Source organism: Sturnus vulgaris, chromosome 1 (genome assembly GCF_052056855.1).
Source record: "Sturnus vulgaris isolate bStuVul1 chromosome 1, bStuVul1.hap1, whole genome shotgun sequence".
In the NCBI taxonomy this organism is placed as follows: Eukaryota; Metazoa; Chordata; class Aves; order Passeriformes; family Sturnidae; genus Sturnus; species Sturnus vulgaris.
In genome coordinates, this window is record NC_142243.1 from 47,513,814 (window position 1) to 47,541,489 (window position 27,676).

General features: G+C 38.5%; 1 protein-coding gene across 4 annotated transcripts in view; it reads left to right on the forward strand.

Annotated features, from left to right (window-relative positions):
- Positions 1 to 22,954, forward strand: part of BMPER (BMP binding endothelial regulator) — a 313,199-nt gene extending 290,245 nt beyond the window's left edge. For all 4 annotated transcript variants that reach the window (XM_088166083.1, XM_088166076.1, XM_088166078.1 and 1 more), the window contains 2 exons: positions 14,891 to 15,021; positions 21,036 to 22,954. In XM_088166083.1, coding sequence (XP_088022209.1) covers positions 14,891 to 15,021; positions 21,036 to 21,217 — 313 coding nt within the window. In that variant the 3' untranslated portion in view covers positions 21,218 to 22,954. The remainder of the gene's footprint in view (positions 1 to 14,890; positions 15,022 to 21,035) is intronic.
- Positions 22,955 to 27,676: the final 4,722 nt, after the last annotated feature.

A 27,676-nucleotide genomic window follows, 5' to 3' on the forward strand; every position in this document is an offset into this window, starting at 1 on the left:
AAGGAAGGAAGGAAGGAAGGAAGGAAGGAAGGAAGGAAGGAAGGAAGGAAGGAAGGAAGGAAGGAAGGAAGGAAGGAAGGAAGGAAGGAAGGAAGGAAGGAAGGAAGGAAGGAAGGAAGGAAGGATTCCAGGAAGGAAGGAAGGATTCCAGGAAGGAAGGAAGGATTCCAGGAAGGAAGGAAGGATTCCAGGAAGGAAGGAAGGATTCCAGGAAGGAAGGAAGGAAGGATTCCAGGAAGGAAGGAAGGAAGGATTCCAGGAAGGAAGGAAGGAAGGATTCCAGGAAGGAAGGAAGGAAGGATTCCAGGAAGGAAGGAAGGAAGGATTCCAGGAAGGAAGGAAGGAAGGAAGGAAGGAAGGAAGGAAGGAAGGAAGGAAGGAAGGAAGGAAGGAAGGAAGGAAGGAAGGAAGGAAGGAAGGAAGGAAGGAAGGAAGGAAGGAAGGAAGGAAGGAAGGAAGGAAGGAAGGAAGGAAGGAAGGAAGGAAGGAAGGAAGGAAGGAAGGAAGGATTCCAGGAAGGAAGGAAGGAAGGAAGGAAGGAAGGAAGGAAGGAAGGAAGGAAGGAAGGAAGGAAGGAAGGATTCCAGGAAGGAAGGAAGGAAGGAAGGAAGGAAGGAAGGAAGGAAGGAAGGATTTTTAATGTTCTCTCATTACTCACTTCATCTCCCCTGTTTCATGGCCAATACCTCCTCCCCTCCTCTGATATATTCCTTTGCTCATTCTTGTTAGGAATCCCAGCTGAAGCTTAGTCATCATATGGGAAACGTTTCGATTCACATAATTTCATTCATTATGATATTGTGATAAATGTGATTTGTGCTAATTAAGTTGTAACTATATTAACAAAATTGTATTTAGATCGATAGAAGACAATTGTTACAGAGTGACGGGGGACATGGGTGAGACAGGGCAAAGGACATCTTCCAGATGTTGGGAGTCGAAGAAAAAAGTTGGAAGAAAGTCAAACAAGAATATTAGAAGGACGTAGGTCTGACAAACAGCATCTAAAAATAGAAAGTTTTGACCTTGAAATGGGCCAAAATGGGATGATTCCAAGCATGGGACTCAATTAAAGTCTTGTTATGGAAAACATCTGCTCAGTCACACAGGGAGCCTGCGCTACCTGCGGGTCACACCTCGGTCACTGATGAAGACGATGAGCCTTCATTGGAAATAAGACCCTCAAAATGATGAGAGACCCCCTAACCCATTAGTAGAGCATGCGCCATGCAATATAGTTACGTAGTTTTTGGGAATAGAAACTAGGAGGAGCTTTCTAGAAACTTCTGTCGCCTACAGTATAAAAGTAGGACTCTTAGCCCGGATGCTTTGGTACGTGAGGAATGGCGAGCCACTCCCCGTATCCCCGGTCGGAGGGGGGCCCCTCCCCGGTCAGTTTTGCTTATGCTTTATAAGAACCTCAATTATACTAAATTACTTACTGCCAAATTTTGTATATTCTTAAATATATGCACTTTGATTGTTTCATCTCCAATACTTTAATTGTCATCTCCAATTCTTTGATTGTATTCATTTTTTAACTATTAAAAACTTACTATTAAATTTAATCTTGTTGCTTGATAAATTGGAAAAAATAGAACATCATTCATAACAATATGATCATTTGTGATTCACTATTGCTTGATAACAAAAGATTCTTTTACGCATTATAAAAATTACATTAAATCACTGGCTCCAGAATGGAGGCTGAAATCAGTGAGGAGGAGCTTTAATTCCTGCCACTTTGGCTTGAGTTTGAAACATTTCACACAGTAGCTCTGCAAAGAATAAGTGGGGCTTCCTTACTAACGTAATAAAATGCAGACCATCCTAAGAGGGTGAGGGAGTTGCATTCCAAAACCTGCGCTGCAAGCAACCAAAATTTAATGGAAAAGGTTGAAAAGATTCTATTAAAAAAGAATTTTCCTTTTATATATCATAAACTCTATTTTATGCTTTCCCCACTCCCTCCTATTTTTCCTTACTGGCACAAAAACAGGACCTTTGTTTTGACAGAGCTAATCCACTCATGCTTTCATATGGGCCCTCAGGCTCCCCACCTGTGGAAAGATCCATGGAAGCAGAAAATCTACTGAGTGAGTTCCACATGCTCACTTCAAAGGGAAAGAAATCAGTGGTCTCACAGAGGTATGGACTGTAAACATTGTCGTTCTCAAGGACCCTTGGAGAACATGAACACAATCTCCTGCACAATGTGCACAATTTCCAGCAATAGTTTTTCCTTCTTTATTGCCTTCTGGGATTCTTCTCTCCATCTATGAGCTGGGCTTTTTCAGGAGACATGCTGTATAGTCTGCTTTGCTGCAGTGGTGCTGCCTCCCTTTTCCCAAAGTCTGAAAGGCACACTTGGGGCTCACATTTTCCACCCACAAAGTTTGCTGGTGAGAAAAGATATAGTAGCTTGCAGCCACTGCCAAGTTTGACAGCAAGCTTCATAATAAACTGGTACAGCTTTGAGATCTCTCTGCTGCTTCTGTAGGGAGGCCAGGGAAGTCTTTATGGAGTGAAAAGTGATGGAGAGAGAATGAATTGCTTTGCGGCTCCATCAGGCAACATGTTCAATGTTCAATTGAGCACTGATCTGTTCCATAGTCTCTGCCCAGCCAACAAAAAGAAGCAAACCCATATTTAGATGTTTAGTACTGTGTATACAAGACTAAGTCCAGAATTTATTGTAACGTCTTTGCTACTGGACATGACCCACAGATGAACAGGAAAAACAACCTTGATTATTCTGTGATAGAGTTTGCTCACATGGCTACAATTTCTCATTAAAGTCTGCTGATTTACATCAGAACTGCCTTTGTATCTAGCCAAGTAAATGACCATGCTCAAACCAACTTACTGGAAGGTAAGTTTCAAGAACAAACCTTGGCTCTATCTACTCATATCTCATCTCACTTCACCCAGAATTAGGTCATTCTGGCTTTATAACATCTATGTGGGATTCTGTGGTTCCTGGGCCAGGCTGATATGTCCTGGAGTCACTATGTCTAATACAGGAAATTTTAATTCATAGCACTTAAATTCAGAAAGCTTGAATTTAATGTTCTGTGGTGTTCTAAATGAGTCTGGATCCTTTAAAGCCTTGAAGTACAGAACTGGAAAAAAAAAAAGGCTGATGACAGTTCTGAGTCTTGGCTTCTGTGTTGTCAGCAGGAAAATCTCCATCCATTTCCCTGAAGCCAGCTTTTCATCCACTGTGTTTTCAAGCTCTATATGATGTTTTCACTTGAGACCTTGCACTCAGGAAGGTTAAAGAACTGTGGCAGTATGAAAAGCATACCTTATCCAAAGCTCATTGCATGTGAAGCGGCAGGCTACATCAAACTGACTAGAGAGCAAAAACCAGGTCTCTGCCTCCTGGCTGAATCCCTATCACTGCTCACCCTCTGCCTCTGGTCTATTGAATCCTGAATGGGACATGGCAGCACTGCCGCTGTTTTAAAACAGCTGTCCTTGATGGGCTTCACTGTCGGAGTGTCAGTCAGGCTTCATGCCTACCAGTGCCCACGTGGTCGTGAGAACATGCAGAGCAAATGCAGAGGTTGTTGAGAAAATGTAAAGGCAGGAACTAAATATCCATGATGAAAAAGGTCAGCCTTGCTGGAGTCAGAGTAACCCTGCCAGGACTGCAGTTTTGTATTCATGTGCTTGAATCCTGTCTCAGTCATGCTTTATGAGCCGATGTCTTTGTGTGAGTCTGGGCCAGGACCCAGGACCACACAGGAAGCCATAAAACCCAGAAACAGAGTATTTTTTTTAATTTTTCAATTCAGGTAAGCTGGCTGCTGTGCCACTTCATCCAAGTCCTATTTTTAGCAACTGCTTTGATGAAGAGCAAAGGAGACCTCATAGATGAAATGCATTGTGAGGATGTGACCACCTGGAAGGTGGCATTCTCAGTGAGTCTTTCTTTGCTGAGATGAGAGTTTGGCTCTTGTTTTCTAAAGAGAGCAAGGTGAGGGAGAAGGGACTGCTATTTAGAAAACAGCTATCAGGTCTTTCCCTTGCTGTCTTTTCTTTCTTATTCCATCTGGAGCCAGCAACATTTTAAATGCTCTGCAGCCACCTAGAGGAAAAACACTGCTTGATTGAAGTTAATTTTATACGGATTATGCAAGGAGTGGGCTCTGCAGACTTTAAGAATGTGAGTTTCTAAGCTAGCCAGCCTGTTTATTATTGTATCACAAGACTTCATTGGAAATATATACAGTGAGTCATCCTCAAAAGCTGAAGATAACTTCAGTTTATGTTTATAGTCCAGAAATATTTCCTGCTTCGTGCTCTCAATGTGCTTGTTATTGGATATGACATATTTTTATGACAAATAGTATAGCAGGGCCGCAATACATTTTGTCAGCAGGCAGAAGGAGATGATCTGGTTTGAATTTTTATTTTGAAGATCTAAAACCTGTATCATTTTATATGTTTATCCAATGACTATGGCAATATGCTTTTGGTATATCTACATGGTTTATGCTTCTGTAGGGCCATGACTTCAAAACCTCTCAATAATTTTTGGGGTTCTATCTAGGATGTTTATAAGCTCATACAAAACCTCTGGCCTTTCTCAGATGAGGGCTGTCACACAGAATACACTAATGGTCTCTCTGTCTACCAGAGTGAAAGCTGATGCAGTCATATTAGAACTGTTTAGTCCATGCCATGTTCGTTTGCACTGTATGAAACACAATAACAAAGTTTAACTGTTGATTGAAAGTATTTTAATGTATAAAGTTAGATATTAAAATGTGCCTGTCTTTTTGAAATGGAATTAAAATTACTAGATTTTTTCCTTTTCTAGATAAGATATGATAGCTCAGTCTCCACTTGACTAGAGAGCTGGGGGATGTATTCTTTAAAAATCAAGTCCAGACATGGGAAAAAAGATAAAATTTTATGTCAGTTACAGAATGTAAAAGATCAAAATGATGATGGATTGTCCTTGGTAGCTATGCCAGAGGACCATGAAAATTCCATTATGATAGAATGTCTCTTGTCTCAAGGCAGATTCACTTTAGCAGTGTAAGTGCTAAGCTAAGTATTGCATGCAGTGAATGGAAATGTAGAATACTAATATGGATATTGAAAAAGTTCACTAACACATCCTCCATTTCTTTTCCTCTCTTAAGAAAGACTTGATATATGCATATAATGTGGTCAGTCGAATAAATTGAATACTGCTATGTTATATCAGAACAGGATCTGTAATAAGGAGTCTTACTGGCTTGAGGGAATCCTAAACATGATGAAATTTAGGAATTTTTCTAGGTTGGGAGGGGGGTGATTCTGCCCCTCCACTCCTCTCCTGTGAGACCCCACCTGGAGTGCTTCATCCAGTTTTGGGTCTCCAGCATATGAAAAACATCAACTTTTTGGAGCAAGTCCAGAGTAGGGTCACCAAGATGATTAGAGGAATGGAGCACCTCTTGTATGAGGAAAGGCTGAGAGAATTTGGATTGTTCAAATATGGAAAAAAGAAAGCTTCAGGGTCACCTCGTTGTGACCTTCCAGTACCTAAAGGGAACCTACAAGAAGGAGAGGGACATTTACAAGGACTTGGAGTGATAGGACAAAGGGGAATGGATTCAAACGAAAAGAAAGTAGGTTTAGCTTAGATGGTAGGACAAAAATCTGTACTGTGAGGGTGATAAGGCACTGGAACATATTGCCCAGAGAAGCTGTGGATGCCCCATCACTGGCAGTGCTCAAGGGCAGGTTGGATGGGGTTTTGACCAACCTAGTCTAGTGAAAGACATCCCTGCCCATGGCAGGCGGAACTAGATGATCTTTAAAGTCCCTTCCAACCCAAGGCATTCTATGATAATTGATGGGGTACCAGAAACACAGAGTAGGTCAATTTGGCCATAGGAAATCAGTGATGAGCATATAGGCTGTACACTTCAGGCCTCTGGACCTACGAAAGATGGGATTTTTGGCAGAAAATCCTTTAGGAGTTGACTTTCTTTCTGAACATTAAACCCGTAGAGCATCTATAGTATGTTTTTCCAAAACTTTGCATGAATGCATGATAAGTCTTATCTTATAGCTCTAGATATACAGCTTATTGTTACCTTTTCCAGTTATGTGATGGGTATTTGAAAGTGGATGACTATGGATGTTAATTAACTGAAGAAATACATATCTTCAGAAAGAAGATTCTAGCTTTTGAACCTACAGTATCAGATTCCAGGTCATAACTAAATTTGGTTCTCATATTATTATTGATCAAAATATTTTATTGCAAATGGCCTCTTTATAAGGGGTTTGGATACTCTGCTCTAGTGCAGTGTTATTATGGTCCTGGCATCTTCCAGCTAGATATACAATCCACAGATCATACAATGCACAGGCAGCCAAATCCTCTTTGCAGTAATCTCTTCAAAGAGGGTGGAGAAAACTTTATGTATACCACTCCAGTATGCAAGTAAAATGAGAATATTTTTGATGGGTATTTTCAGTATATTGGACAGTTGTTTGAAATGTTTGAAATGTTTGAAATGTTTGAAATGTAAGAATCTTATGCTGTATTTCCTCTTTATTCCAGTAATTCCAGTTACAGAGTTGTATGTAATGTGCACAGAGGGGTGTTTTTTAATTGTTTCACTTCAAGGTATATGCTACATATGAAGTCAAACCACTTGAATTTTCCTGCATACAGATATTTTTTTCAAATGCCAGGACTATTTATTTTAAATGCCATGGCTGCATAACAAAGCTGAAACTCTGCATGGTGCAGAGAAACAGAAACAGAAGAACAGGAGGTGAAAACTCTTTTCCACTTTCTGAAAATGTCTGGGAGTCCAAGAGGTCAGCTCTTCCACAGCTGTGGGTGGCATTTCCATATTCTGTTGGGAGTTTTTCAAGCAAAAATCCACTCTTTCTAAAGGTGAGAAGTCAGCTACTCAGCTGTAGTGTAACCTTCAGCTCTAGGAAATATTCTGAGTCATACCAGATGCTTCTTGGAGTCCAGCATGGGACTACATTGTCTTCCTTAGTCATTGTTCAGCTATTTCCCCATGGAGGGATTTTAGCCAACCTTTCCATTCTCAGGACCAGAAAGTACTATTAAAGCTACAGATGCCTGTAAGGATCCAAGCACAAAAAGCAAAAAGCCTACTTGACATGTTAGTAGGACTATTATAATGAAGAAAGAAGTAGGTATGGTTACTGTGCCATTTCATTCTTTATTTGGTTCTTCTTCCCTCCTTCCTTTCTTTTAAGTTCATTTACCACTGGTACTACATATTGAGAGAGATTATAAATAGGTGTCAGGGTAGTGTTGTCTTGACAACTTCTTTTTCACGATGTTTCAGAAAATGTTCCAGAATGTTTCATTGTTAATTTTGCCATATTCTTGTGGGTAATGTTGGTTAAAGCAATGAAACACAATTCTGGCACAGAATGCTTTTTATATAAAGGTTAAAAATACATGCAGAACATTCCTTTTGGCTTTATCCAAAGGCTTTTGGATAATATTTTTAGCAGCACATAGTGTAGGCTTATGGTGATATTGCGCAGCACAATATGTTTCTTTTCAGGGGTCTACATGGACATTCATTTATTCAGCATTTGGAAAATACCATTTTTTCTTATCCCTTGTGAGGGAAATATGGGTTCTGATTTTTTTTAAGAAGATGTATACACAAAGAAATAAAAATTGAATTGCTGTCTGTCTTTGCTATGTTGGAAATTACCAGCAGTAATTACCATTTGCATTGCAAGCAGCTTTCTCCTATGTTGACTCTAAGTAACTGCTTTGAAAGGGTTCCTTGTCAAAGCAGGGATAGATGTGGGTATCTTGTTTGATTCTGTTTAATTATCCGAGTGTCAAATCTATATCTGGACCAGGAATGATGATACTCAGAGTTAAATTAGGACCCTTCAATGTGTGTGTAACATGACTGCTATGCCCCAAAAATCTTAGATCATGTGCAGCTCTTTCGCTTTGATGGAACTGTGTATTTTATAATTCTCTCTGCTTAGCTCAGTGTGGCAATACTGTCCATGGTTGAATCAAAGTTGCACAAAAATCAGGAATCAGGATGAAATTTGAATGCATGATTCAAACACATGCCTATTGCTGCAAATTCCTCCTCTGCATTCTACCAGAAAACAAGTCATACTCTCAAGCATTATGGCCAATGCTTTCTTTATAGCAGTGAGATTTCCCTGTGGAGAAGATGTGCCTGCAGTACATTTGCTATGCACAGCTCACTGAAGATGAGCTGTGAGTTCCCTTTCTGCTCCCACACTCGTAGGGATGTTTTGGAGCCTGTTGAGCAGTGTGGGATTTCTTCAGCATGGGGCATTCTCCAGTACAAAGTGCACATAAGCTGCTTGCCAGTTTTTGTAGGCCCTTATTTTCATGCTTACCAGAAAAAAGGGTTGGGGCACTGATGATTTGACTTTGTTATAGATGCCATTATCATATATCCAATTTAAGGCAATGTTACCAATGTTAAGATGTGTGGGAAAAGCACAGAGGGAGTACAGACATGGTTACCTGGTCTTGGACAAAATGATCCTTGAAAATTACTGACTTTGCTGTATGAAACAGTCTGTTCCCCAGGCTTTGAATAAATACTCAATAGATGTAAGAATTTCTGTGTTTTCAGCAGCCTTCAAAAATTACTTTGAGTTACTTGTTGGTTTTGCATTAATATTAGTAAACTCTGGAGAAAGAAAGAATGATCTCAGGCCTTTGATCTCAAGCCTCAAAGCCATTAAAAGTCTCCAGCTCTATGTACTATATTTCAGTACTTCAGAAAGATTAAACATGCACATGCAGACAAGTTTGCCATAGCAACAGCATCAGACTTCCCATTACATATTGGAAAGTGGCTCATCTTCTCATCTTCTTACCTTACGAGTATTTTTTTCTATCTGTGGCCAGAAATAAAGGCAAGTCATTGAACTTTGTTGAAAAAACAGCCCAAACTAACTTTCTCATAACAACTTAACTACTGAAAGAGGCTTTAATTTTTTCTAAAGTTATAAAAATAAAAATAAAAAGTTATCCCAAGAAATCATGTCTCACAGGATGGTGGGGCTAGAAATTAATCTTCCTCTCTAGGTAGATGACTCTTCAGCCTTTGAAGTTCGCAAGTGTACAGCTTGTTTCAAGTATAGGGGACAACCCCCATCACCACCTGATGCTTCTTCATATACATAAAATGTATGTAGTGATGCACTATTTCTAATTGCTTTTGTAAAATCTCTCGAGATCTACTGATGGAAAGAGGAAGATGTTATTGTTTTCCATCTGTGTGGAATAACTCAAAGGTATCAAAATTTTTGAAAAATGCACTGCATCCTGTTGTGATATGTGGGGGAAAATTAAGCCCCTCCTAAAATGATTGATTCTGGGTTTGGATTCACGTGTATTGCAGAGGAAAATGAACTGCTGATGTTCAGCAAGTGAACATCTGCAATTTCAATCCCGTGTGGTACAGACTAAGGCTGTAGACTTCACTGCTGTGATCTTTTATTTTTCTTTTTTTAAATACTGCATGTAGCACAGGAGTCTGTTCTTCACCCTTTGTAGGACTTGGAGATTTTCCATGGTTTAATATGAAAAAGGGCTGTTGCTGAAAGGGTGTAGTCATCCAGTTTACTTTGAAGAAGTGGCAGCAGTGTGTGTTTGTCTCCTTCAAGGGTGTGTCCCACAGCTGCCGGATGCCTTCACTTTCATGGATTTCCCCTTGCAACAGTTTGTGATTATACGCACCCAATTAACGCCATCTCTGACACATACCCTGCAGGCAACACAGAGAGCATCGAAAGGGATCACAGTGAGGCACTTGGTACCAGCCGAGGGCTCAGTTTGGCTGTGTTCCAGTGCTTATTTGGAGCAGGGGTGCCAGATAAAGTGCAGGGTCACATCCAAGTGTTTTCCTTTTTCTAAATGTAAATATATCCTTAAAATAAATGTAATTTTCTTTTGGACCACAATATCATTGCATCTCTGTATGATTTCTGAGGGCAGAACTAAGATTGCCTGAAGTATCTTCTTTGTATTTCCATAGCTAGTAAAATAGCTTCATTTTATAAGTAACTTGTGCTGCATTCTTTTGGGATTATTTCTGTCTGACTGTAATATTTTGAGGTTTACGTTTCTAATATGTTTTTACTTCATTTTTGCAAATGCTTTGTTCTTGGTAAGTCACAATACCCCACAAGACCCAAAGTCTCCATTACTGTGCAGTACAGTAAATTGTCAGTAGAGCTTAATTATTGGCATAATTCCAAAGTTTTACTAAAATATATTTTTTTGTTGTTTGAACAGTCCAGTCAGAGTACTGATAAGATGTGCATACATGCAGTTGGTGTCACCAAATCTCTTTATCAGATTCAAAGGAAGAATGATAAGAAGGCAGACTCTGGGGAAGCAGAGAATATTTTTTGAAATGTATCACTGGAGAGGATAAAAAAAATAAATGCTGTAGGCATACTGAACTTTTTTGCAAGGGGAAAGGATTAGGGTAGCACAGAAAAATTAGTTTTTCAATTTGCTTAGTAAATCATCCCATAATAGCCCTTTAACACAACTATACAAGTAATAAATGTGAGAAATGTAATTAAGTGCAAGAAGTAAAGAAGTTTGGATAAAAATACAGATTGAAAGTCAAAGCTTGGCCTTGGGTCATTGGCAGGCCTCCCTCAGAGCCAGCCCCCAGAGAATGGACATCTATGTCCTTGCTCAGAACTGCCCTTTCATTAAGAAATTAAAGTAGATTTTATTTTTATTCACTAGGGTTGGCAGCTGTGGATATAGGTTTCTTTACTCTCATTTTTGATTTAACATTAATTAATTTAATTAAATCTACAAATAGTTAGAAATTGTAATTCATTAATAAAACTGCTGCAATCTGACAATGGCTCCTCAGCTAAACCTACGGCTTGACCCCCAGCAGCTGTCACCTGGATTAAATATGAAATGAAAATAAAAATTACACAAGCAATTCAGTATGTAATGAATCAGCAGATTCTTCGTGTTTCACAAAGCATGCTACCTTCCTCAGTGGACACCTATGCTGAACAACGTGGCAAATAGTGCTGATCCCAGCCAAAGCTCAGATGTTTCACTCTGGAGCGTGTCAATGCCGAAGGTTAATGGCTGGCGTTGCTCACATACATTTAGGAGATAAGCTCTTCTCTCTCAAAGAGCATGACTGCCCTCCTGCAGACTGGGAACAGTGCCCTCCCTTCCCTAATCCCTCAGACTCTGCCTAGGCTTTGCCAGGGTCTGTGCTAGCCTTGCCAAGCCAAGAAACCTGCAGATAATACGTCACAAAATAATTGAAGTTAAATAGTTTGTTTGATAAATTAAATTAGTTGAATATTAAAAAAATCTTTCTAGTTCAAAGAGGAGGGGGAGATGTTGTAGTCAGTAAGTCAGGGGTCTCTCTGAGTCCTTCAGAGAGAGATCAGAATGCAGAGATTAAATTGAAGCCATTGGATGGATTGAAGTATGTTAAACCTCTCACACATAAAGCAGAGGTAAAGGTTTAGGTTGTAGCATAAGTAAATAGAATAAGTTTTAAGTGCTTTTAGTGAGTAAAAGGTCTTAGATGCCTGAGAAGTAGTACATGTTCTAGTGAAAGTTGAAAAACATACTAGTGTTTCCTTAGAGGCTCCAAGAACCTAGCTTCAGACATAATAGAGTTAAGAATATTGCTTACATTTTTCAGTTAGAACAAGATAGGCCATGCACGTAGTTTATACGTAGCCTGGCATGCTAAAAAACGAAAATTCTAATAAGTTAAAAAGTAGTAGTCCAAGTTTGTGTCTTAACTAGTTGGAAAATTTCTATAAAAGAACATGCATTAAGGAAAGCTGGTGCTCTATGCCATGGCTTTATGCCATGTGCATTTTGCATTGTTTTTATGCCATTGCTTTGCTTTGTTTTTATCTTTAAAACTAATGTGCTTCTACAATAAATAACTCTATAACAACTATTAACTTGCTTAGCTTTAAAAAAAAAAACCCAACCCGACAGTGTGGGTGCCCAAGAGGCATCCAGAAGTTTTTCAAAACCTCACACCTGTTAACTGTTAAAAAAGCTTGTGTGATTGATGGTGAGCCTGGACTTTTCCTGGTCTTACATCTTTTTCTGATGCAAGCATCTGAGGTAGCTATAGGTTCATTGACTCAGTGCAAGAGGTGACATCTCTCTCCAAGTAATGGTAAAATCCAAAAAATAAAGTATGCTCTAAAAAGCAGAGGAAATACCTCAGATTTAGGGTTTTATAAGTTCTTAGTCAAGGAAGTTGGTGAACACATAGCCAAGCTGATACTGGCAAGCATCCCTAAACACCATGGACATCAATAATGACTAAATCTAAGTGGAGAGCAGTGAAATGTGTTTCATAAAGGGGGTTGGCACAGAAACAAAAACATGATAAAATTGTACCTTGATAATCAACTGTTTACAGAGATTATATACAGACTTTCTTTGTGATAATGATTTGTTTCAGTAGCAAGCAAGTATCTACTTCACTGTAAAAATGAGACATGCACCTCTTAAATTCCATGGGATATATGGAGCAGTGCCTGCTGCAGACATACTAGGAAGAGATCACAAAGAGATATTGTGGCCAAAGGAAACAGTGTGAAGTTATTTAGTGTGTCAGAAAAAAAGGTGACCCTTTGTGCTTATACAAGGTCTTTTATCAGCTGACAACATCAAACCATCCCAAGGATGTTGTGCTAATCTATTCCTTGCCTATCAGCTGTGATATGCATACAGCAACATCTGTTACTGGAAAAGATGTAAAGGGACCTACCGCAGTACTAAAGTGAAATAAAATTGCATTGTCCCTAGAAAGTAAAGTTATTGCAAGTGAAAACAACTGGTCTGTAAATACAAGCATGTTATATATTTGATCCAAAGCAATTCTGTTTATTCACAGCACATATATATCAGTGAATCAAGGATAGGTAACCTTTTTACATTAGCACTTGTGTTACTTGTCACAGTGATTTTTTAGGTAATTTCATATTGAGGATGCACTGAGAGTAAATTTTTTAAAACTCATGAAAATGTCAAGCAGAACTCTCAGGTCACTGAAGCAGCCGATGACTTTGGCGTGGGGAAATGCTCCTCTTAAGGGGCACTGTTGGACTTATAGAAACAGGCTTGTCTGTGTTCAAGGGATCACTAATCCTTTCTCCTAGTTTTGAATAAGGGGTTATAACCACCCTCTGGTGACTATAACAGGACCAGGCCAGCTGAGAAGTCCGTGGCATAAGTATAGAGAGACAGGAACAATGGAGTGGCCTCAAAACATAAAGGCTTTTAATGTAACAAAAATAACAAATGTCTGCACTACTTGCAGGCACACGTCCAAAGACCTGTGGGAGTGGCCAACTTAACAATACATAGGGGTATCTGAGAGCAAAGGTCCAATCACAAATGAGAACTAGGAACATGTCTGGATATGCCCCTACATGTCTGTACATGTCCCATGGTTTTAGGTTAAAATCTCCTGTATCTGCAGGTGAAGTCACACCCTTGCTTCCACCCACCCGATCTAATTCCACAAAGGGTTCTCCATTACTCTAGAGCAACATATGGGCATTAGAGCTCCTGATTACTTTGGCTGAGGTTCTTGCACTGTTTCCAAGCTATTACCTCTTCTGCTGTGGAAAAAGTTTCTGGGAAACAAAGCCAGTATCTATCCTTTTCCTATAGACAATTCATATTATGGTCCATAGGAAGAGCAACTAACATGAAGAGCACATTTTTCATTTCAGTCCTTCATCTTTGCAAGTGGATTTCTGCCTTTGTCCTCTCAGAAATGGGAAAGCCCCTGAACATGCGTGGAGCAGGGGGGCCTTGACCATTGACACCCAAGGTTCATGCACAGAGCATCTTCAGTGGAAAGCAGAGGAACTGAGGGCATGAATTTTTTTCCTTCCCTTATCCTTCACCTTATCCCTGTCTTTTAATATTTCTGCTGAGAGCAGTAGATACTCAACATTTCTGAATTCACATTGCTACACATGCAGAAATGTCTAAGCATTTTGCATATGGAGAAACCACCAACTGCAAATCTCTTGGCTCTTGCCAGTTATATTTTAGGTCTGTGCCAAACAGGCACATGTTCTGAAAGAGCTAACTTGAAATATAGTGGTGACATCCACAGTAGTGGTTTCTCATAAGGCCATGTTAGCAGCTTTGCTCTCTATCATTGTGGTACTTCCACATAAGAATCCAATGGAAGAAGAGACTGGGCAGTATGAACCATGCCTGAGGGATTTCCCAGCATGAAACTGCTCAGTTATGCTGCATCAACCCTATTCCTTTGGAGTATCTTGAAGTCTGGCACTTAGTAGTGATGCTGCTGAGAAAACAGGCATACAGCTGTTTTCGCGCCTTGAAAGCAGGAAGAGTCTGGAGGTAACCTGGAGAGAAGGCATCATCTCTTGCACAGAGGGACATGTGTTCATTGCCTACAGAATTTTTACTTTCAACACAACTGTTATGATTGTTAGTAAAATTATTAAATTATTACTTTCTAGGAATAAAAAGTTTTTATCTTATGTTGACACAAAATTATTGCAAAAATGGAGTTTGCCTTCCCCCATTGTGGTCTCAGTCCTCTCTACCTGACATTTCTTGGGTCTTCTCAACTCCCTGTTTCTGTGTGGTTCCCTGGTTTTCTGAAGGCTTCTCTGCATTAAAGTAGCACACCAAAAAAGAGCTGAGTCCTTAGGATGTAACTGCGGGGATGCCTTTAACTTTCTTGCCATTTGGCACAAGTGGCTGTGGCATTGAATGTTATGTGACTGGAGAGTAAACAACTCCAAACCTCAGGCCAAAGCATTCCTTTCTTATTTGTTTTGGGGCTTTGTTCTGCAGGTCCTGTGTGACAGACATGTGTGAGTGTCCAATCCATAAAAACTGCTACTGTGAGTCGTTCCTGGCATACTCTCGAGCCTGTCAGAGGGAAGGGCTGAAAATCCAGTGGGTGCCGGAGCATATCTGTGCAGGTAAGCATTTTGGGACTGCTTCTTTGTAAGCCGTTGCATAGGCTAATAGGCTACGATCATACTATCCTTTTACTGATGGAGTAGGATCAAAAATGATACAGGAATTGTACCAGCTTGGAAGTTCTTGGAATTTTTTCTTTCAGGATATGTAAACTGTTGATTACAGAAAAAGTTTAAACTCCTTTGACCTCCTGTCAAAACATAGTTCTATTTCTGGGGACAACATGCACATATAATTGTAGTAGATTCAATAAGGAAAGAGGAGCAAATGTATTTAGTGGAAATACTAAAATGCAAACTAGCATTAATTATTGCATTTGGTCCATACTCACTGTATGATTGATTCAGACTGCATTAATTGCAAGTAATTGTGAGTAATTGCTTCTGTGAGAAGCAGTGGCCTGTGGCTATGGGCACTTGAACTAAAATGCAATATTGCAGATGAGTATTTCCCCTGATGATGGTCTCATTAATTTAGGACACTCTGTAATTGCATTGGTTTGCCTAGAAATGTATTCAGAGATATGTAAAGCAATTAACAGTAGCTGAAAAAAAACCAAAACAACAAGTAATGAAAGGAGGATGCTCAGTGCTGGTCTAAGAGCTGTCACTCTGTGGTCCATTTTGGTGATTGTGTGTGGTTCAGGGTCGACTCTCTCAACTTCAATTTTCTTTTCTGTTGAAGGCATTTTCGCAGGGATGGGTGAGTGACAGAGCAAATTATGTTTGATTGACTGTTCCCAAAAGATTCACTTTTTTTCTTACAAAGCAACAGGACAATCCAAACAGGGTGTCACTAAGTGAAAACCCTAAAACAAGTGACTGGTCTTAGACAGCACTAGTAATGTGTGTAATTTTAATCTATTGATCTGGTAGCAGATCCATGAAGAACCTGAAACAAGCATCATGATTTTTTTTCCAAAGCACTTCAGACTGAGACCTCACTATGACAGATGCTGTAAAAAGAATAAAAACTCCTTGCTTGCAGCCCCTGCCTTAAGGAGTTTATACAAGTGTTGACATATCATGACTTAACTAATTGAAGCTTCATTTCACGCTATTTTTTCTGGCATCTTACCAAAGAGAAGAAAATTTTCTGAGGCAAAAACAGTCCTTGAGATAACATTATGAAGGAATTTAAACACACAACCTCCATTAAAGCTAATGAAATAAGTTTTTAAGTTATAATGATTTTTTAAACTCTTCTAGAGGGAAAGGGGAAATCTTGTTAGGCAGAAAATATAGATAAGCCGTATAAGGCTAAGTATCCTCCAAACACTTAAATTTAAGTATCCAATATCAGATTTGTAGCACCATCTTCTAAGTAAGTAATACAGTAAGCATTAAATTAAAGTGCATTCACTACTTTCCATATGGTTCCAGTGGCCAGGATCAAGATTTTAATCTTTAACTGACTTTGTTTCTCTCCAAAACAAGTAGTTGCAATTATTGTGTCTCAATTACATCTAAAAGTTCATAGTTGGGAAACAACATTTCTGTGATAAAACTTTAGCATTCTATGACTCATTTCATGCTAGACATTTCATAACTGACGGGATACTTGAAAGAGTTGTGTTCTGATTAAAATGGAGTATACTTATTAGTAATGTCAGGTTTTAATTATACTTTTGTGTTTTTTAAAACTAGATCTTGTGTGGTTGCCAGTTGTTCTACCCTATCTGCAGTGGGCTTACTCATCCTTATGATCCTCAGGAAACTTGTGTTGTCTGGAGGGCCACCCAAATAGGATGCTCAGGAGCCTGAATTGCAGTCCTGTTCCCTACATGCTCTCTCCCCCAGTGCATTAGCTTATCCTCCTTAACATTATGCTGCAAAGCACTGCTGCTCAATGTTTCCTGTCCTATGATGTTGGCTCATTAAAGGGAATGTCAGCTGTCATTTAACTGGAAGAGTGAAAAGTGGAAGATAATGAGTAAGGAAAATGGTTAGGGTAGGAAAAGGTTGGTGAGATCCACATGGGAACTGAGAGGGTTAGAAAAAGGATATGGATTGCCATGGAAAGTAGTGGGGAGTTAGACCTGTTAGGATGGGCATAGGAAAAAACATGGTTTTTGAAGGAGAAATTAAAAAACCAGGAGAGCCAGTATGAGAGAAGGAAGAAATAAGAAAAAGTGATACTTGGAAGAGGGAAAATAAAGGACAGAAATGGAAGGAAGAGATTTGAAAAGGAAAGGAGAAAGAAAACATTTTTTTTTACTCAAGAAAGACTAAACAAGAAGTTTATAAACTACAATTAAGTAAACTGAAGTGGTGACAGGCCTTGGGATATAGTAATGTAACTCTCCGTTTCTCAGGATACCAAGAGAAAGAAGACTCAAGAATGGTAGAAGGCAATAACTCCATGCCATGGGCATGCCTACGCATGCAAAAACCCAATGAGATAAGAGCTATAATATAGTGGAATAATAAGTGCTATAGTAAGGGCTATAATGATGTGCTGACATGCTTCAACAGTTTCATAAAATCTGAACAATTTTCTCTTTTTGTCTGTGATCAGTCAATTGAAGTGGAGGGAGATGAGTGCATATCTGAATTTTACTCTTCTCCTTTGGGTCCCTTTTCTACTGGAGAATCTTCTGGCATGTGTTACTCTTTTTCCCTGCTATATGTTGCTTTCCTTTAACTGCTTTATTCGCTGTGTAAATGTATCAGGGGGACTATTCTGGCTTTTCAGTGGCTCCTTACTGAAAACTGAAAGTTGAAAATATTAATAGGACTTTATCATGGGAAGGTCAGTGTCCAGATCTACCACCTTTAGCTCTGTTAGAAGGAGATTTTGTAAATTGCAAGCCCTATGAGTGAAATGCCATTTGGAAATCTTATAGAAGACCTCCAAACTGTGTAACACTGACAGAAGAAGCCAGAAGAGTCATTGGTGCTCAAATATTAGTTCAGAATTTTCTGTGAAGTCAGATTTACCAGATATCATCAACCAAAGGAATCCTTCAGCAGTTATGCTACGTATTTTGACTTTTGTGTTGGGGAATAAGAGTTCCTCCTAAATAATTACAGCCATGTCTACAAAGACAGGTGCAGAAGCCTCCTCTGTGAAACTGCCAAAGTGGCTGGACTAAACTAGGTCTAGTCTGCAAACTGTAACCTTATTAGGCCGGGTTTATTAGCTCAGACACAGTGCTGTATTTGTGTGACGCTATGGCTTCTGGACTGGAGCTGGCTTTATCCCGCCAGCTCAGAAAGTCTGAGGAAGCTCACATCTGTCATGCCAAACACATGTTCTAGAAGAAGAGTGGAAAAATCCTGCTGGGACTGGTAATGTTTCAAAATGCAGTATTATTAGTAACTTGGGTACGTTGGGTTTGGATTTTTTTTTTTTTTTGCTAGTTTACTAAGGAAGTTATTAGTAACAGAGCTCAGTTCTTTAAGAGAGCAATTTGTCTTAAAAGATGGGTGAAAAGACACTACTTCTGTTTTCCATGTTTACGTGGTAGTGAATCACTTCAGCAGGTCCTGGGAAGCCTTCTGCAGAATGTCTTTATACTTTAAACTGTTGATGAAGTGGAATGTTCTGGATCAATCACACCACATGTTAACAACTGAATCACTCAACAATAAAATCCAGTTTAAGGAGACTTAAACAGCAGCCATTTTACTTTTCTGATTTTTCCCTTGACATCATGTTAATAATGCCATTATAGGCTGTAGCAGAAAATAGTCATCCTATCTTCTTCATGGCATCGGCTGAAGGATAAGGAGGTGTTTTGACATGCCACATCCATGTGTAAAGCAGAATGGGGAGTACTTACAGACGTCATGGCTGCGGAGGGCAGGCTGTAATAAGTTCTCCTTTGCTCTGGGGCAGAGATGAGAAAGTGGAAAGGAGCCCTTGGCCAGCTTTCCTTAAACCTACCAGCTGAGGAACTAAACAGAGCTCAGATGGAAGGAATGGGCCAGCTATTACTGCACTAAAGCTCTGTGGGATGAAACCTGTGTAGCCTTAAAACTGAAGCTCGCATTCCTTTCTATATGGAAACCACATGTGCTAAAGTCTAATGTTTGGTTTTGGTTGGTCAGTTAGAGATCCTACAAAGGGAAGCTCATTTTCAGAGAGGAAGGATAAAAGCTTCCAATAAACAGCTCCTGTAAGATAATTCACATTGAGTATGGACAATCACTAACTGTCCTTGAACATCTTGATCCACTTTTCTAGTCACTTAATGCATTGTTTGCAAAGCTCTGGGGAGATCTGCACATTTTCCCCTCTCACAGAGATTCAATCTCTATTCTTTACACACTATGTAAGTTATGAAACTTAGAGTTTTCTGGGAATCTAATATTTTATTCTATGCTTAATATTGCTTGCATGTTTTTCCCACCTTCTAAATTTCTTATTTCATTAATTTTTTTTAGTTTTTCCTTCTGTTTGTTCCTTCTTAAGTATGCATGGAAGTTATCATGCAGAGCAAGACAGAAATGTAAAGTTGGTAAAATATTCTCAAAAGATCTATGCTCACAAATGCAATGAGCCTATCTTGAACATAGCTGACAGATATTTATTTCCAGCCTATTCTAAAACAATGTTCAATTAAAGATGTCTCATGGAGTTTCTAGGTTGCTCTTGGTACTTTCTTATGCTTAAAGATAGAAAGTTGGATTTTTCTCCCCTGATACCTAATACCCATCTAATATTCAGCATTTAGTGCTCTATAACACCAGGGTAGTTTTCCTCTATCATTTTTTTTTACAGTCTTGTGTTTGTTTATTAATATCTGTGTCCTGAGAACTGTGAGAACTGTGCATAAATTCCATAAAGTGCACAAGACATAAAACTTGAAAGAAGCTGATGCTGTTTTGAAGATTCCCTTTGTGGTGAAAGAAACCCCTTAAATTTATGATGTCTTAGCAATAAGATATCATAAATTCTCTTTGATACACTCATATATATTTAATCAATGTATTTCTTTTCTCTTTATGAATAATAACAGTACTGTAATGGCACTGTAGGCCAATTCTCACAACAAAACAGTGGTTTTTGTCCATAACAGAATTGTCACTTAAAAAAACTTGACCTTCAGTCTTTCTCAAATTGAAGAAACCTTCCTAATACAATTACCTCTCTGAAAATAGCATGAGACAATTCTGGAGAGTCCCTTACCATATATGAACTATTTTATCACTCCTTGTTTTTGCCATCAGCACAGCTGTTAAAAAGAATAACAGACTTTTATTTGCCATCGAACTGTGTATTATTCTCCATACTAAAAAGGCATATAAATATAAAGGATATAAAATGTTGAAAGTTTTAATATTGATCTGGAGCAATTATAGTGCTTTTAGCTGAGCCTTCAGTGATCTTTTATATTTAAAATGCATTGAACTGTCAGCTACACAAAGTAATGAATAGATACTGGAATCATTAAGTACAGGAATCCTTACTGTCAGTGATCCCTTGGTAAAACAGGACAAAGCATGGATACAATTGATTTTTAATTTTCGGGGGTTTTTTTTGTTTTAGAAATGGTGCTTCTGGATTAACAACATTGATTTAGTTTGCCGCAATATCAAATACAGAAAGTATAATCATAGGATCAGAAATTCTAATGGGGTGAATGACTCTCCTTTCTCTTCTTCTTTCTGTAGGACCAGAACTGATAATAACTGTCTGTCCTTGTAAATGTTTCAGAAAACTTTGATAAAACGCATTGTAGTAAATATTGTTAATCCTTTAATATCAAGAGTAGATCTGCGTATAGATAGAAACTTTGCCAAAGCTTTATATACCATTAGCTTTGTTAAAATTATCGGAAAGTTCAATACTGCTGTGGACTTGATAGCTTTTGATAAGGAATTTTGCTACTTTTATATTTACTATGTAATATAGTAGAATCGTTTTACAAGTAATTTTTTTCCTCTGGATAATCATCATGCCAAATATGCTTTTTTATATTTGCAGTAGAAACTAAGCAAACAGATAAGCAAATTTCCTTGTGAAGCTCTGTGTAATATGCATATTTTGTTCTTTTAACTCCTTTCAGCAACCCAGTGTAAACACGGTGCAGTTTATGATACCTGTGGTCCGGGATGTGTCAAAACATGTGACAACTGGAATGAAATTGGACCATGCAACAAGCCCTGTGTTGCAGGGTGTCACTGCCCAGCAAATTTAGTTCTTCACAGAGGAAGATGCATCAAACCAGTCCTCTGCCCACAGCGGTGACATTCATTCTCTTTCCGTGGACACTAATGCAGGTGGTCACTGACCCCTTTCATGCTCACAACCAGTGAAGGACTCCAGCTGTTTGTGTGCAAATTCTGCAAAGTAAACATTTACTCACAGAGTGCAAATATGCTCCTCTGTGCATATTTGTGTGTCTCTAAGAACACACATGTGGCACCTAGAAAGATATATAAATGTATACTGTGTGTATTTGGACACGTGTCCATACACAAGTTCCCTAAACGTAAGTATGACCCATATATTTATATATATGTCCACACAATTATACATAATTTCTATATACTATAGAAGGATGAATTATAATATGTATATTTTTTGCTATAAATTTTATGTATTATTATTTCTAGGACCCTGATCTGTAAGTCGTTGTATAAATAAACCTGGTGTTTTTAATATAATATTGTGGCATGAAAAGATTGGATGACTTTACCATTGCATAAGTTTGTTGTTACCAAGGAAACTTTTCTAGGGCTATAGCACTGCCAGGCTGGATTAGTTTCAACACAGAGCCTGGATTTACAGTTGTACAGGAAACACATTTCTCTGGAGATGGAGGATTTATCTAGGAATATTTCATGTGTGCCTTAGAGCTGCATAGTGATTGGTGACAGTGCTTAATCAGGCAGAGAAAGCTGGGGATTGGCTTTTTTGCTTTACTGAAATAACTGTGCAAAATGGTTTCCAAAGCTGGTTGAACAATGGCCAGGATAGAGATATTTCTTTCTGGAACAGCACCAAAGAGTCAGGGCCAGATTTTTGAAAGTGCTAGGCACCCAACAGCTCACTTTGAAAATCTGACCACTTCCCATTTCATATCCTAATGCCCCATCTCTGTTGTTGTGCTTGGCAGTAACCGTGAATGCACAATGAGGAGCTTGAAGAAAATATTCATGTGCATATTACCCTTTTAACATGTTTGGAACACCTAGGTGTGTTTCATGTCTCCCCCAAATATTTTGCAGAAAGCAAATCCCACACTGAAACATTTGATTTCAGTGTACCGTAAAACATAAAATAATGCCAGGCTTAGTAACTCATTTGTCAGCATGGTTTAGAAGAAAGACAAATTCACCTCACCAAAAACCAGTAGAGAATGTCAAATGCTAATTGGATAACTGCAAATTATTTCCTTAGTGGTCTTTTGGTTGAGGTTTATGAACATGTGCGCTCTGTGAAGTTTGCGTGACTTTTAAAGTCTCCCGGGGAGAAGCAATAATACATGATTTCGTTAGAAACTGTTAAGAAAAGCCATACAACTTTCTCAAGCCTGAAGGGACAGGGCGCTAGTCTTCTTCAATGGAAAGCCTCTTGTAGAGACTGATGGAATGGTCTCTGGAGATGATAGAAATCTTTGTGCACTGATTTAGGTTAACAATGAAGTAATATCCTCCCACACAGCTACTTCCATCATGCCTTGCATTGAAATTGCACATTTTAATGCTTTGAACAACTTTCTCCTTTAATTCTTTTCTATCAAGGAAGTTAAGCAGGGCCCGAGTTTACAGTGAGTGAGTGGATAAACTCACTTGGGTTATACAATCGGTCTATGACTGCACCCTGGAGGAAGATGCTGAGTGAACCTGCCTAACTTAGGCACCACATTATCCAAAATGCTGTACCACCACAGTGTTAAAAAGAGCTGGGCTTATAATGCCAAGAGTGTTGCATGGATGTTCATCCAAATCTTAAATAAACTCAGCTTGATCTTTTTATGTCCCTTTGGTGTTTGTTTTCTTGGAATAATCAAATAATTCAGTTTTACTGGCAGAGAGGATTTTGAAGACTCATACACAAGTGCACTGGGAAGCAGAATTTAAAATGTGCAGATCCCATCAGAGCAGGAAACTAGAAGAGTTTTATGTGGCCCATGTGCTAATTGAATAGCAAAGTTGAAATTTAGAACAATTGCTGTGGGCTGAAAGAGTGAAAATATAAAATAGCAGTCATTAAAATAATTTAAAGTGTCAGACCAAAGAGCTTTTCAGCTTGTGAGCTTTCAGTATTGAGATATGGGGTCTAAACCATTAGAAAGAATGTTTACCTACCTTTAGTTCAGGGCAGATTTTAATTACTTACTGCTCAATGTTTCCACAATAAAAATACAGGCAACTTGAATACATGAACAGTGAATGCACCTGTCTTTCTCTTTTTTCCTGACTTATAAAGGTGAGTGAAAGGTGAAGGGAGAGTCCTCCAGCTCTCTCAGTCCACTGATCACATTCAAGCTATGCTTAATTGATTCTAGGTGAAGAGGTGTGACTCAGTCCTTCTGTAGGATGAACTCTATTTTTAGATCTTAAAATGGTTCAATTTGAAACCTGAGCCAGGTCATCTCAAAATGATTTCTTGGTTTAAGTTTTCATATCTGCCTAATTAATACTAGATCCATACTTTTTAGTTTAGTGATGGAGACTGAGGAAGAGAGGAAAATGGTTTTAACTCTAAGCCAAGTGCTTGTGCCCTTATGATGCTGTAGAGCTTTTTCCTCCAAAATCCACAGTTTTCAAGGCAAGAGTAAGCTATAATCTGTCTGCTCAGTTCACATGTACCATCTAAGAAAAGGTTGTTCTGTTTTTCTAGAAATTTTCCCCAAATTTCCATTGGAAGAAGTTTTACATCTGTATCTGTGGTTACCCTGTGCCTAACTGAACTATTGAGATCATATCAGGCCCAGGTGGGCCTGTTGTTCTCCACTCTTCACTTTGTCTTTCTCCTTCAAGGCCATTCAAAAGTTGAAGGTCTAGCCCAATACTATCAATACCATTATTACCACTGGCTTCACGGAGTTTGGGTTGAAGCCCATCTTCCTCTTGCTGTCTTTCCTCATGGAATATTGCCCCTAGGATGCTAGAGCTGGAAGTTTCCTGTTTATCACTGGGGATTTATTTTTTTATGAAATTCACTGGCAATCCAATTTTAGTATTCTAAATGTGTTTAATGTGGAATAATTTTTTAAATAACATAACATTGATAATTCATATGGCATATGATGTATTCACCATACAAAACGGATGGTTGTGTAAATTTTGATCTTGATAAGGCTTATGTCAATCTGTGCATATAACTTTGTGCCAGTTTGTAAGGTGAAATATATTTGAAGGAGCAGAGGTCCTAATTAAAGAATGATCCAAAAGGGATGTCCAAAAAACACCTCTGTAGTCCAATGGAGCAAGTCAAGTAGAGACCTGGATCAATAGTTTCACACTTAATCTGCTGTGCGTTCTCTGGCACATAGTTTAATATTCTAACTTCATTTGGGAAACAAGGCTCTAGATTTATGCAACTTTTTAAAGTTTATGAATGGAAAATGTTCTAAAATGCCTTACCAGGGTAATGTCAGCTGGTATTTTACCAGTCTACTCAGGTCTGCTTTGCATGAAGTTGTCCCATCTCTCCCAAATCATCATCACTTGGAAATCAGCTTTTAGTTGGCATATGTGGAGGTCAAATGTATTTACTTCCTCCCCATGTATTTGTGTTTTTAAGTTGTGTCTATTTTTGTATATTGAGTTTTATAAACCATGGAGACAAGCCATAGCCAAACAGAGCAATTTGAGTTGTAGCCCAGGAGTCCCACATCTTACAAGAAAACTTTTCTTCTATAGAGTAAGGCTGGTTGCACTTGGACAAAAAAAACACCCCCCCCAAACAAAAAAACAAACAAACAACAAAAAAAGAAAATATTCTTAATGTTTGATCCAAATGCAAACCCATAGCTGTATTACATAAGTAGTTTTTAGCAGATAACCTAAAAGAGATAAGTTCTTATATCTTCTGCTTTTTTTGAACAAAGGATTCAAATACAGTTTGACAGTGCTTGGCTTCTTACTGACAGAACCTGTCAGTTTCAATGGCTGGACTGATCTTGAATAACTGTGCAGGGGTACAGTGGTTTGGGTTTTTTTTGCCTTCATCAAAAGTGGACATGGTGATATCAGAGCTAACAGATATGGTAATTAAAACCCGTGCATTTTCAGCTGGACAGACTGGAAAGAGAGTCAGTCAACAGCATTTAGCACTGAAGTAGTAAGGTGTTCTACTATTTCAGGAGCAGTCCCAGCTAAAGGATATTATTATGCCAAGGTCTCAGTATCTGACAAACAGGAACTTTATATTACATAACACTCATCAAATGATGTTCTTCTAACCTAGATTTTGCCATTTTTTAGAAAGCCCAGTGGCAAGAGAGATGCTTCGGCTCCCTTAAAGAACCTCTTCTAGTCCACAACTGCAAATGTTTCAGGACACGGGCCTTACCAAGCTGCCATAGCAGTATATTCCTTTTCTCTGTATTAAAAAGTTGTTGCACGGATCGACATTTCTAGGCAAAATAACTGTGACACCTCAGCATGAGAATTTCTAACAATAAAGTAAGTTTCTTCTCCTGTGAAAATAAGGTAGCTCTTGATCCCTCACATGCCCATGACAAAAAACCACCCCCCAAACCACTCAAAACCCCAATTCAATGGCAGTGTTGTCATGTCAGTTGAGATCTGATTGGAAGAGACACATTGTTACGTGTAGAAATCCATAATTAAAATAAGATTATGAGTTTATTCCTAGTTTTTTGCAACTATTACATTACCTTTGAAGAAGTCACAAAAGTTGAGGAAAGGGATTTTATTTCTAGGGTTGGACATTTCCTGGCACATATTTCCTAGCACAACAAGCCTGCCTTGGTTTCCTCCAAGATATATATTTTAGTGAACACACATAATCACAACTGTCAGAACAAAAGCTACAAATGTGCTTTTATAACCGGTCTTGTTCCTGGCCTTGAGGTAAAATTGCAAGTTCTCCTTACTGCTGAGAAAGCTTAAGTAATTTTTTTCATAACACCAGTTTTACCAGGCAGCAACATTACTTGTCATCAAGCATCATTTTAGAAGCTTCAAGTGATGATAAATATGACGTGTAGCATTTGCTATTTGCATGACTTTACCCTTTTCATAGTGAGTTGAGTTAATGCCAGCCCTGCACACAGGAGGAAGTTGGCTCTAATGGGGTGCATATGTATGGTGGGAGTGCGATGGCATGATATCATTATCATTATCATTGATAACACTTTCTGTTTCCCAAAGAGATGCTTATACCTGGGCATCAATATAGTTTGGTTTTGCACATGAAAGTGAATTGATGGGAATGTAGGAAATTCCTGCCCAGACAGAGCCACCTTTTTTTTTCCTTATCCAGTGGTGAAGAAATGCTTCAAAGCACACTTCAAAGACCGTCTTTAAGCCTCATAATGGGACAGCTCTGCAACAACCTGCTCATAGCAGCAATTTAGCCTTATACTCTGGCAGTAAGTGGCTGGCACTTTAATGACCCAATCATTCAAAGCACTTATCTGTGCTCAAATTTTGAATAACTTCCTTTGCTTCAATGGGGCAAGATGCATACTGACTTCTAACCACATGCTTAAATGGTTTGCTGGGCTAGGGCCAGAGAGTTCAGCATCTGGCAGGATCAAATATTGAACCTTGTGATATTTTGTATTTCTTCATGATTTCCATGCATAGATCTATTTTAAGATCATGCTGCTATCTGCTGTTAGAAAATCATACCAGTTAAGGCTTTTTGAAACCTTTTGTTTTGAGACTTTAGAAGATTGCGGAATTTCTTTCTATTGATTTTCTATGTCAACGTAATAATTTCTTCCATCACTTTGCAATTTCCTACTCTATTTTATTTGTTGTTATTGTTAAAACAAAGGAATGTAGTGGTTTTGATTATTTTCTTTTGCACTGGTAAAAGTAAGGAACAATTTCAGTGAATGAACTGTTTCTAGCTGTACTAGTTTTAAACTGGGTTGAGTTCATACTAACACCGTTCTGAATTTATAGCTGTGGAGGTAATCCAGAATCCTGCTGTGGCTGCCCTTAGTTGTTAGACTCCCAATTGCTTCTAGCTATAGTTTATTATAAAACTCTGATAACACTGTATTAGAATAAAAGCATCTGTATCCCAAATCAGTATAAATAATTTTCTACAAGAGATCACAGTTTGTAAATGACAGGGAAAAAGTTAATTTGTTTTTGTCTTTTCACAATAGTTTTTATAAGTTGTATTAATAAGGAAAAGGAAATTATGACTCTAGAAAGTGATGAAGAAAGGATAATTAAGAAAATTAATAATTTTTTTTAATATTTAGTGCAAGTATTTAGCTTCTTTAACAAATATCCCTGAATGGCTTTCAAAACCCACAGAAAAAAACTTGATTGAGCTCTACAGAATATGAATCAAAACTCAGAAGTGGATATGTGCTGATGCAGTTCTGAAGTTAAAATTTCGCTGTCTTGAAGTGATTGAAATAAATAAGTAGAATTTGGAGGGAATAATTTATCCCATCTTAGGCATCTGAATGTTTGTTTTGCAGTTTGGGGTGCAAATATGCATGTGTTTGAACTCCACCATATTGAATATACAGACCTGACTTCT